This window comes from Phacochoerus africanus, chromosome 2 (genome assembly GCF_016906955.1).
Source record: "Phacochoerus africanus isolate WHEZ1 chromosome 2, ROS_Pafr_v1, whole genome shotgun sequence".
NCBI lineage: Eukaryota > Metazoa > Chordata > Mammalia > Artiodactyla > Suidae > Phacochoerus > Phacochoerus africanus.
This window is the reverse complement of record NC_062545.1, coordinates 129,978,788-129,990,968: the sequence shown is the minus strand read 5'-3', so window position 1 is coordinate 129,990,968 and position 12,181 is coordinate 129,978,788. Positions and strand designations below refer to the sequence as shown.

General features: G+C 42.3%; 1 protein-coding gene across 3 annotated transcripts in view; it reads left to right on the top strand.

Annotated features, from left to right (window-relative positions):
- TUBGCP4 (tubulin gamma complex associated protein 4) overlaps positions 1 to 12,181 on the top strand; it is a 55,344-nt gene that overhangs the window by 13,039 nt on the left and 30,124 nt on the right. For all 3 annotated transcript variants that reach the window (XM_047766550.1, XM_047766549.1, XM_047766547.1), the window contains 4 exons: positions 1,419 to 1,498; positions 3,872 to 4,073; positions 6,453 to 6,618; positions 6,833 to 6,957. In XM_047766550.1, coding sequence (XP_047622506.1) covers positions 1,419 to 1,498; positions 3,872 to 4,073; positions 6,453 to 6,618; positions 6,833 to 6,957 — 573 coding nt within the window. The remainder of the gene's footprint in view (positions 1 to 1,418; positions 1,499 to 3,871; positions 4,074 to 6,452; positions 6,619 to 6,832; positions 6,958 to 12,181) is intronic.

The following is a 12,181-nucleotide window of genomic DNA, read 5'->3' as shown; positions in this document are numbered from 1 at the left end:
GCTAGGAAGGTGGTAGGAAGCTGAGTGCTAAGGCTCTAAAAAACAGGTGGTCAAGAACACAGGCTGTGGGTGAGAACAGGGATGAATGCATTGGCCCCAAGGGATCCTTTTAGAGTAATGGAAATGTTGTAAAACTGGATTATGGTGTTGATTGCACAATGCTACAAATTTACTCAAAACTGTTGAAAGTACACTCAAAATGGGTGAATTTTCTGGTGTGTAAATTATACCTCAGTAAGGTGGTTTTTTAAAAAAGAAAGAAAAGTATATACCTTATAAGAAAGCTGAATTAGGCTTTAATCTGAAGAGCTCTCTTTTCCTCTTTGCGTGGAATTTCAACTCTCTATGATATTCCTTTCCCTAGTGTGGTAATTCCCAAACTTCACTGTGGATTAGAATGATCTGGGGCAGATTGTTAAAACCAGATCGCTGGGCCCTACCCCAGGGATTCTGATTCAGCAGGTCCAAGAAGTTGCATTTCTTACCAGTTTCCAGGTGATGCTGCTGCTGCTGGGGGGATGGGGTGGGTGGAGGGTCCGTACTTTGAGAACAACTATTGTGATGTTTCAATTTATAATAAATGTATATATTTGGTCTTTGTCCCATTTCTGTCACAGAACTCTTAAAACTCAGAATTTCCTAAGTAATGACAGCAATAAAGGTATCTTGATAGTTACAACAAATCCCTATCTGAGTTTGTTAATGAGGTAACTTTTGGAGAGCACCTAAGTATGGGGGCTGGTTGCCAAGGGAACCAACCACGTGATTGGAGGGTTGGTCCTTTCAATCCCACCATATCTCCCCCCCCAACCCCGCCCACACAACCCCTCCAGGGAGAGGAGGGGCGGGGCAGAGGGCAGAGAGCCGGAACTGGAGTTCAATCAACAGTGGCCAGTGATTAAATCAACCATGTTGCCTGTGTAGTGAAGGCTCCATAAAAACCTGAAAGGACAGGGTTCGCAGAGCTTCCAGGTTGGTGAAGTGCAATTACTCCGCGTGCCCCTAGGCAGGCAGAAGCTCCTTTGTCTGCGACCTCGCCCTTTGTATCCTTTTGTCTGGGTGTTGCTTTAGTGTCCTTTGTAAGAAATGGGTAATCTAGTGAGTAATGGGCTTCCTGAGCTTGTGATTGGTGTTGAAAGTGGAGGACCTGCTTGGCTACTGAACCTTTAACCTGTGGAATCTGAGGCTGTCTCTGGGTAGATGGTATCAGAGATGAGTTGGATTTAGGACTGGCCGTGTGAGGAAACCTCTCAAACACTGGAATTTGAGTCAGAATCAAAAGGATGTATAGTTCTTATGAGAAAATTTATTCCCATTCTCTGCTGGATTGTGCCCTCCGGGTTGAATATAGGATAAGAGTTTGTGCTATACGAACTATCAAAATGGAATCTAGTTTGACAAGGCTGTGTCTTCCCCAGATTCATGGGTGTCAGATCCTGGAAACAGTATACAAACACAGCTGTGGAGGTTTGCCTCCTGTTCGCAGTGCACTAGAAAAGTAAGTCATGGCTTCATTGGAGTTGGGAGGAGGGTGGATGGTCAAGGGACCTGACTTTGTACATGTTTTATTTTCGAGTATGTCAGGTTTCCCTCTAGGGAAGGTTATGACTAGGATGGAAAAGCCCCATGAGCAGAGGAGCCCTTGTAATCCTTATGGTGGCTTAGTAATTGCAAAAAGAGGGTTATAAAGTGTTGAGTGTCAAAGCTATGATCCAGCTGCCTAGAGGCAATCCTTTTTCATTTTGGGATTTCATTATCCTTGGATAATTTCCATTACAGGAGCTGGAATATACTTAGCTATGTCTAAACGTGTATTTTAAGTAGCTTTATAATCCCATAATGCCACTCTTAAGAATCTTATCCCAACAACATTCAAAACAAGAAGAGAACCATATGCATAATCATTATTCATTGCAATGCTGTCTACTGCATCAAGAAATTAGAAAATTACCAGCTGTCGAAGAAAGCTAAGCAGATATAATAGACTGTAAACAAGTAAATTTATAAATCGTATAACAGTATGTAAAAATATTTTTAATAATACTGAAAAAAGGATACAAAATTATATGTCTTATGATTACAATTGTATTAAATATAGTGGAATAGGATCAAAGAAAATTTGTTTGACCTTCCTCTTTCCCTCATCCTCCTCATTTTTAAAAAAGAGGATGTGGCATTAATTGCAAAATTGGGATTGATGATCTCTGAGGCCTCTCCCAACTCTTAAAATTCCACTTTCACCACTGGACAGGTAAGTTCTCTGAAAAGCAGGAAACTATCCAGAACATGTCTTAACAAGTTAATTCTCTTATTGTGGGGTTTTTTGTTCTTATGAATTGCATTTTGACTGTAGAAAATAGAGACATGCACAGAGAAGAAATATAAATCACTTCTAATCTAATCATTCCCTTGAGATACTCAATTTTAACTTTTGGTGTATATCTTTAGTTTCTCTCTGTGTAAATATATGTGGTTTTATGAATAAAATATAAAATCTTATATAATAATGTTATGTACATGTTTGTTACCTGTTTGCAGAGACCAAATTTTACAGCCCACATAAATGGCTTCCCATTTGATTTTTTTTTCATAATGATTTTTATTTTTTCCATTAAAGCTGGTTTACAGTGTTCTGTCAATTTTCTACCCTACAGCAAGGTGACCCAGTCACACACACACACACACACACACACACACACACACACACACACACACACACATTCTCTTTCTCACATTATTCTCTACCATGCTCCATCACAAGTGACTAGATACAGTTTCCAGTGCTCTACAGCAGGATTTCGTTGCTTATCCTGATTTTTTTTTTTAAAGAGAGATTCCATTCAGTTAGCACGCTACAAATAGCAGCTTCAAGCGCTTATGGTTTCTACAAAAAGTTGAATGAACAGTACAGTAAACATGTGTATCCTTTATTTTCACCAGTTATTAACATTTTGCCCCATTGGATTTATCTTTCTCCCTCTCAATGAACTGCAAAATACATATATAAAGTAAATTATACACACATACTTGCATGCACATGATTTTTTTTTTTTGCTGAATCATTTGAAACTCGTCGCAAATATTATAATGCTTAACCCCTAAATACTTTTAGCTTGTATCTCTTGAGAAAAAGGGCATTCTCTTATGTAACCTCAATACCATATTACACCCAAGAAAGTTAGCATTAATTCAGTAGTATTCAAAATATATCTGAATTTCCCCCGTTGTCCCCCCAAAGTCCTTCATAGCCATTCTTTTTTGTGACCAGTAGCCAGTCAGTGTCACATACTGCATTTAGTTGTCATGTCTTTTTTAGTCTCCTTTATTTATTTATTTATTTATTTTTTGTCTTGTTGTTGTTGTTGTTGTTGTTGTTGCTATTTCTTGGGCCGCACCCGCGGCATATGGAGGTTCCCAGGCCAGGGGTCGAATCGGAGCTGTGGCCGCCAGCCTACGCCAGAGCCACAGCAACGCAGGATCCGAGCGACGTCTGCAACCTACACCACAGCTCATGGCAACGCCGGATCGTTAACCCACTGAGCAAGGGCAGGGACCAAACCCGCAACCTCATGGCTCCTAGTTGGATTCGTTAACCACTGCGCCACAACGGGAATTCCTAGTCTCCTTTTTTTATTGTTTTGTTTTTTGGCTGTGCCCATGGCATGCAGAATTTCCTAGGCTGGGGATAAAACCCGAGCAGTGACTACACCAGATCCCTTAACTGCTAAGCTACTAGGGAACTCCTTAGTCTTGAATTTGGAACAGTCCCCTTATTTCCTTTTTTTTTTTTTAAATTTAAAGCATGCCCTCTGTGCCATTGCCTCTGCCCTCTAATTGGACTTCTAAGGCTCTTGCTTTCCTCTCCCCTCAGAATCCTGGCCGTGTGTCATGGAGTCATGTATAAGCAACTCTCAGCCTGGATGCTACATGGGCTTCTCTTGGACCAGCATGAAGAGTTCTTTATCAAACAGGGTCCGTCTTCCGGTAATGTCAGTGCCCAGCCAGAAGAGGATGAGGAGGATCTGGGTATTGGGGGACTGACAGGAAAACAGTTGAGAGAACTCCAGGACTTGGTGAGAGCACAGCAAGAGGCTTAGCATACTCCTGCCAGGTGTCAGAAAAGTCTATGCCAGATGACCTTTGGTGACCCACCCCCTGCCCCCAGCTCATCATAGCCTGGGCACCTTCCATAAATTCTTTATGCCATAAATTCTTTAGATATAAACACTGGCTTTATCTTGGCTTAATACTTAATGCCTAGCAATGTGAGACTACAAAATAGAAAATATATGTGTGGGGTTCCTTTTGTTTCTCCTTTTCCTGGTATATGCATTTAAGAGGTTAATAAGTCTTGTCTCTTTAGGTAGTCTTATAGCTACCCAGAGCTTTAACATGCAGTTTGAAATTTTGATTAGACTCCCCAAAGTCCTATATTGTTCTTGTACATTCATCCATTCATTTATCCTGTTACAACATTTTATTGAATGTTGGTTATGTGCCAGGCACTGTTGTAGATGCCACAGCTGCATAAATAGATAAAAGGTAGTAGTCCCTGTTCCTTAGAGAGCTTATAGTTTGGTGGAAGATATGGTAAACAGTAGTATTACAGTGTACTCAGTGCTCTGGAAAGAGTAAATATGGGAAATAGTCTGGGAACATAGTCTTAGCATAACTGGAGAACACTTTTCAGTGCAAAGAGTTTGCGGGGGTGGTCAAGAAATGTTCCAGGCAGAGGAAAGGATGGTGTAAAGTATAGAAGCCATGAAGGTGACACTGAAGCACAAACAATTTGAGAACCATGGATCTAGAGCCCATGAAGCCCCAGATACACACCACTCAATCCCACAGGCTCCTCCCATTCCCTGGCTTGCTTCTGATGTGACCTATATCCAGCTCCAACCTGGAACTCCATGTCCATGAAGGACATGTCTCATTTGGGGAACCATTAGTAATTCAGAAATGGTCAAGTAAATAAAGGCTGAAATAAAGAGTCCTGACAAGTAGTGTTGAAGAGTATGGGGAAGAGTAAAGAGGCTTGAGAGATGGTTAGGAGGAGGGACAGGTGGGTCATAGTGATTGACTGGATGTGGGTCCAAAGGAAAGGATCAAGGATGATAGCCAAGTCTCTGCCTTCAGGAGAAGGCGAGTAGTGATGCTAAGGAATGTGGATGGCTGGTGTTGGGGAAAGAAGATGGACCTGTTGGGTTTGAGGTACTTGTAGGAAATGATCAGTGAGCTGAGCCTGGAGCTCATGAGAGCAATCTAGCTTAAAGATTTAGGAGTCATCAGCATATATAGGTTTTTAATCTAGGGTCCATAGATGATACAAATTGTCTGGAAGGTCTATAGCTTTTTAAAGTTGCAGAGAGTCTACGATGCAAAAAGAGCAAAAATAACTATTATGTGGAGTTCCCATTGTGGTGCAGCAGAAACGAATCTAACTAGTAACCATGAGATTGAGGGTTCGATCCCTGGCCTTGCTCAGTGGCTCAGATCCTGTGTTGCTGTGGCTGTGGTGCAGGACGGCAGCTGTAGCTCCAATTGGACCCCTAGCCTGGGAACCTCCATATGCTGCGGGTTCAGCCCTAAAAAGAAAAAAAAAATCTATTATGATGTTCTGTTCAGCCACAGAGGACGATGTAATTGTCTAGGAAAAGTGTAGAGAGCGAGAGAAAAAGCAGGTCTGGGATAAGTGCCCTGAGGAACACCAGCACAGAAGTCCAGGGTGATTAGCAGAGGTCACAGTCAGGAGTTCCGGGTTGGAGCTGGATATGGGTCACATCAGAAGCAAGCCAGGGAATGGGAGGGGCCTGTGGGATTGAGTGGTGTGTATCTGGGGCTTCATAGGCTCTAGATCCATGGTTCTCAAATTGTTTGTGCTTCACTGTCACCTTGAGAGCTTGTTAAAACACAGACCACTAGGTCTTGTGCCCTAGATTTTCTGTAGATTTGGGGAAGGGTTTGGAAATTTGCATTTCTAACAACTCCCAGGTAAGGCCAATGGTGCTGGTCCAGGAGCCTCAATTTGAGAACCATTTGGCTAAATGACTTAGGCTAGTTTAAGGAACTGGGCAGAGCAGACTTATGTGCAAAATAATAAAATCATAGACATGCAGACCTGGAAGAACACAAAGACTAATTAGTCCATGGTAACAAGTAAGGAGACTAGGTTCTAGATCTACTGTACACGATTTTACACAGTAATCAAGGCAATATAAGGACTAAAATCCTATTGTTAATGAAACCATTGCTGTTTCCACCGTGCTGTCTTGCTGCCTAAAAATGAAATACATCTCTCTAACACTGGTAATTCAACAATTATGCAACTTCACATCCAAAGTCCCTGCTTCTAGAAACATAAATCATGGGATGGGAGAGCTGCTGGATGCTTTCTTGTTTTTCCTTTCTCACTTCATACATCATCTCTGATAATGGATTATTTCCTTGGCCAGCGCCTGATAGAGGAAGAGAACATGCTGGCACCGTCCCTAAAGCAGTTTTCTCTGCGAGTGGAGATTCTGCCATCCTACATTCCAGTGAGGGTTGCTGAAAAAATCCTGTTTGTTGGAGAATCCGTCCAGATGTTTGAGAATCAAAATGTAAACCTAACGAGGAAAGGTAGGGATCTCCTTGCCCCATGGATCCCCTTCCTTAGAGGACCTTCTTACTTGAAATCTTGGGCCCCAGAGTCAGCGTGAACAAAGTGACCTTTATATTCTGAGATTTCAAGCCAGCCCTGAGTGGCAGGCCCGCCTGAGCAGCCACACCTCAGGGATGGGATCACCACGCCTGCGCATGTCCCGCTTCCTTTGACCTGCCTCCTGTTTTGCAGGATCCATTTTGAAAGACCAGGAGGACACCTTTGCTGCAGAACTGCACCGTCTCAAGCAGCAGCCTCTCTTCAGCCTGGTGGACTTTGAGCAGGTGGTGGATCGCATACGCAGCACCGTGGCGGAGGTTTGTCTTTCTCAGTGTATTCTCTGGGGAATGAAATAGACAAGTTCCCCAGAAATTGAGTACTTGACTTTTACTTCTTCTTGATGTGACTAGAACTAAGCTTGGAGGGAATGGTTTGAAAGAGTTGCAAGTAGAAAGTAGAAAATTAAAAGCATTCTCTTTCTTTTGAATAATAGAGGCAGAACTGCCATTGCCTTTTCACACCCGACAGGAGCTTGATAGTTAATTAGTTACTTGAGGACTTCTCGTGGCTCAGCAGGTTAAGAATAAACTCAGGTCGCTGCTGTGGTGCGGTTTGATCTCTGCCAGGGAACTTCCACATACTACAGGTGTGGCCAAAAAAGAAAAATTACTTAGTTGAATAAAGGAAGATTTTGGTTTCATTCAGACAGTCAGCATTTAGAGTTTGTGTAGTTGGCAGTGACTCCAGGGAAGCAGCTGATTCTGGCTAAATTAGTGCCTTACATTTTAGAATGGCTCAATTACATATTCTTTAATTAATGGATATGATAACCTTATGAGGAAGGCAGAACAATATTTTTCCATTCTTATAAATTCAAAAAATAGAAAGCTAATTTGTCTGGTGTCATGTGGTATGTAACTCCTAGTTCAGTGTTCTTAAGTGAATTATGTTACATCCACCAACTTAAATTGTGACCAGTAATTTTTCAAATGCGTGGGCATATGTTCTGTGGTTTATAGTGAAATGTAACTCACAGGTGTGTGATAATGTGAAATGAGATCTTTTGTTAGTTGTGTCGTTAACTGTGTTAGTGGTTTTCAACTCCTGCTCTGAATAGAATGATGTGGGGAAATCTGAAAACATGCACTTGCACCAAATCCTTACCTCCAGAGCTTCTGACTCTTCAGGAGGGAGTTTACTAGTAGGTACTTATATGTATATGGCCAACCAACCAACAAACCTATGCGGTGATTTTAAAGCATAGTGAGTGCACTAGGACTGGTGTCTAGAATTGCTAAGAGGGTTAGCATCAAATATGCTCATGTCAGAAGCACAGTAATTGATCCTGAATATGACTTCCTTTTCCGATCACTGTCTGAAAAATTCCTAAGGCATTGGAGACAGAGCTATGTTGTAGACATAGAATATTAGATCTCAAGGTGACCTTGAAGTATCCCTTGATTTGATTCCTAATGGGCAGGTAAATATCTAACCTACCCAGAATACATTTTTCTGTCCATTCACAATTTCAGGACACTGCCCCGCCTCCATCTATAGCCATGGCAGCTGTTATCCAAGGGGCTGGTGCCTTCCTTTCTTGTGTTTTTAATGCCCAAACCCATGGCATGTGGAAGTTCCAGGCCAGAGACTGAATCCTAGCTGCAGCTGTGACCTATGTCACGTTGAACCTGTGCCTCCGCAGCAACCCAAACTGCTGCAGTTGGATTCTTAAACCACTGCGCTGCAGTAGGAACTCCCCTTTCATCTTATTGCCTCTACTTCTGTTCTTTTATCATTTTTGTGGTAACTTTTTTTTTTTTTTTTTGCTTTTCAGGGCTGCACCCTTGGCATATGGAAGTTCCCAGGCTAGAGGTCAAATCAGAGTTGTAGCTGCTGACATATACCACAGCAATGCCAGATCCAAGCCATGTCTATGACCTACACGCAGCTTACGGCAACACCGGATCCTTAACCCATTGAGCAAGGCCAGGAACCAAACCCTCATCCTAGGGTACTAGTCTGGTTTGTAACCCGCTGAGCCACAACAGGAACTCCTTGTGATAACTCTTTAGGAAACATAATTAATGAAGGAAAGTAAAATTGTATTGAATGGATAACATAAAATTTCAAAATTGTCATTTTCTTGTGAAATTTTAAAACACACATAGTGCTCAAAATTATATTTCTTCTTTGTAAAAATGATAGACAAAGAAATGAAACTTAGTGGGGGGAGGATCAAGATGGCAGAGGAGCAAGACATTGCTTACTCACCTTCTCCCACAAACACATTAAAAAAAGACATCTACCTGTGGAATGATTTGCACAGAACATCTACTGGCACAAGAACTTAAACCTCCAAAAAGGGCAAGAAACCCTCCACATAACTGGGTAAAACAAAAGAAGAAAAAAGATAAAAAAAAAAAGGAATCTGGATGGGACTAGTACTCCTGAGAGGGAGTGGTTAAAGAGAAAAGGAACCCGCACCCTAGCAAGGCACCTAACCGAAAGAGAGATCATCTAAGACGGAGGGAACTCAATGTTGCTGAGAAAAGTGCAACAACTGGACTGAGGAGGGCGAAGCAAAGTGAGAGCCACACAGATCATCTGCACCACTGCCACGGACACCACAGCCTGAGATGCTCGGGCAGGGGCTGGGCTCTGAGACTCAGTCTTTAGAGGTCAATTCTGGGGAGGGGACTGGGATTGGCTGTCTGGGGAGACAGCCCGCGGGGCTAGGGAGCAGCGTGCCATGGGCTAGGGAACAAAATGCCACACCTGAGGGAACCCGGGAGGAGGTCAGGGCCCGCAGGAGAAGCAAGATGTCATTGTTGGGGAGGGCATGAGGAGGAGGGACAGACTGCCACAGGAATCTCTTTCCTTGCACATGCTTGGACTCTCAGAAGGCAGGGCACCTCTGGTGCAGGCTATGAGTTGCGAGCAGCCACTTGCTTAGGCTGTGGGAGACCAGGTGCCTCTTGTGTGGGCTACGGGCAGTAGGGGTCTGAGTGTGATGCGGTGCCTCTTGAGTGATCTACAGGCAGCAGGGACACCAGTCATCTCAGAAACCAGAGGGTCTGCCACCACTAGGGGTCTGTGAACAGGCTCCAGCTATGGCCCCAGTCACCTCAGGTCAGCAAAAAAGAGGGCACTGCAACTGACCACCACCCGTTGTTGCTCTCATTCCACTGGGAACACACCACCCCTACTGCTGCCACTGCCAAACACTCCGGGCAGTGCCCACACATGGCTTGATCACTATCCCTTCCCAAGACCCTGCAACTAGGAGCAGCCTGTGCAGTACCTCCTGTGTGGGCCAAGTGGGACAGGGTGCTTCTTGCATAGACTACAGGTGGCAGTGGCAAACCACCACAGTTATCTCTGACTCCAGAGGTAGGCACTGCCCACCACCACTAGGGTCCGTGAATAAGAACCGCTTGTGGCCCCAGTCACCTCAGAAGGCACCACAGAGGAGGGCATTGTGACTGAACACCACCTGTTGTTGCTCTCACTCTCCTGGGAATTCACACACCCTGCCACTGTCACTGCCAAATGCTCTGGGCACCATCTAAATGTGCCTGAGGTTCATTACCACTTCCCAGGGCCTTGCAACTAGGAATTACCTGTGCCACCTTCCTACAGGTCCTTGCTACTGTCAAGAACCCAGCAACTGGCCTGACTACTAGCCCTGCGCATTGCCTCCTTCTCTCAGGAAACACACTCAGGGGGATAATAGCCTGCTCATACCAAAGAAAGAGGCAGCAAATATCCAAATTCCCATGCCAAAAATAAATAGTAACCCCCCACAAAATACAAAGGGGTGCTCTTGCATAGAAATAGCCCAAGACTACAGTAATTGGTTTTCCTAAACTCACAGAAAAAGAAAAATATAAGTGAAGTGAAGAAGGTCAGGAACCATTCCCAGTTAAAAGAACAGGAGAATTCACCTGAAGCAGCAAACCATGAAACAGACCTCTGCAGTCTAATCGACACTGAGTTCAAAAGGGAAAATAATGAAAATACTGAAGGAATTAAGGGTAATTATGAAGGAATTAAGAGCAGTTATAAACAGTAATGCAGATTACTTTAGAAAGGAACTGGAAAATATGAGAAGCCAAGAAAAATCAGAAAATTCATTTGCAGAGACTCAAACTCAGTTAAAGGCACTAAAGAGCAGAATGAATAATGCAGAGGAACAAATTAGTGACTTGGAAGATAAAATAATGGAAATCACCCAATCAGGACAGCTGACAGAAAACCAAATGAAAAAACATGAAAGCAATATAAAGGATCTATGGAATAATATAAAGTGGGCCAATCTGTGCATAACAGGAATTCCATAAGGAGAAGAAAAAGAAGAAGGGATTAAAAATATATTTGAAGAAATCATATGTGAAAATTTTGCAAATCTAAAGGAAACAGAAATAAAAGGTATCCAAATTGGAAGTGAAGAGGTTAAATTGTCACTGTATGCAGATGACATATTACTATAGATAGAAAATCCTAAGGACTCCATACAAAAACTACTTGAACTGGTCAACAAATTTTACAAAGTAGCAGGATACAAGATTAACATTCAGAAATAAGTTGCATTTCTGTATATTAACAGTGAAATATTAGAAAAGTAATACAAAAATACAATACCTTTTAAAATCACACCCAAAAAAATCAAATACCTAGGAATAAACCTAAGGCAGTGAAAGACTTATATGCTGAGAACTATAAAACATTAATCAAGAAAAATAAAGAGGATTCAAAGAAATGGAAAGATATCCCATGTTCCTGGGTTGGAAGAATTAACTTCATAAAAATGGCCATACTATCCAAAGCAATCTACAGATTCAGTGCAATCCCCATCAAATTACCCACGGCATTTTTCACAGAAGTACAACAAACATTCCAAAAATTTATATGGAACCATAAAAGACCCAGAATTGCCAAAGAAATCTTGATGAACAAAAATCAAGCAGGAGACATAATTCTCCCAGACTTCAGGCAGTATTACAAAGTCATGGTAATCAAGACAGTGTGGTACTGGTGGAATACTACTCAGCCATAAAAAAGAACAAAATAATATAATGCCCTTTGCAGTAACATGGACAGAACTAGAGACTTTCATGCTAAGTGAAGTCAGAAAAAGACAAATACCATATGATATCACTTATATCTGGAATCCAGTATACTGTGTTAATTTTTTGTGTTAATGAACCTTTTCACAGAAAAGAAATTCATGCACTTGGAGAACAGACTTGTGGTAGCCAAGGGGAAGGGGGAGGGAGTGGGATGGATTGGGAGTCTAGGGTTAATAGATGTAAACTATGGCATTTGGAGTGGATAAGCAATGAGATCCTGCTATTTAGCCCAGGGAACTGTATCTGGTCACTTATGATAGAAGATGATGGAGGATAATGTGAGAAAAAGAATGTCTATATATATATGTATGTGACTGGGTCACTTTGCTGTACAGTAGAAATTGACAGAATACTGTAAACCAATTCTAATGGAAAAAATAATTCATTTTAAAAAAAGAATTGAAACTCGGAC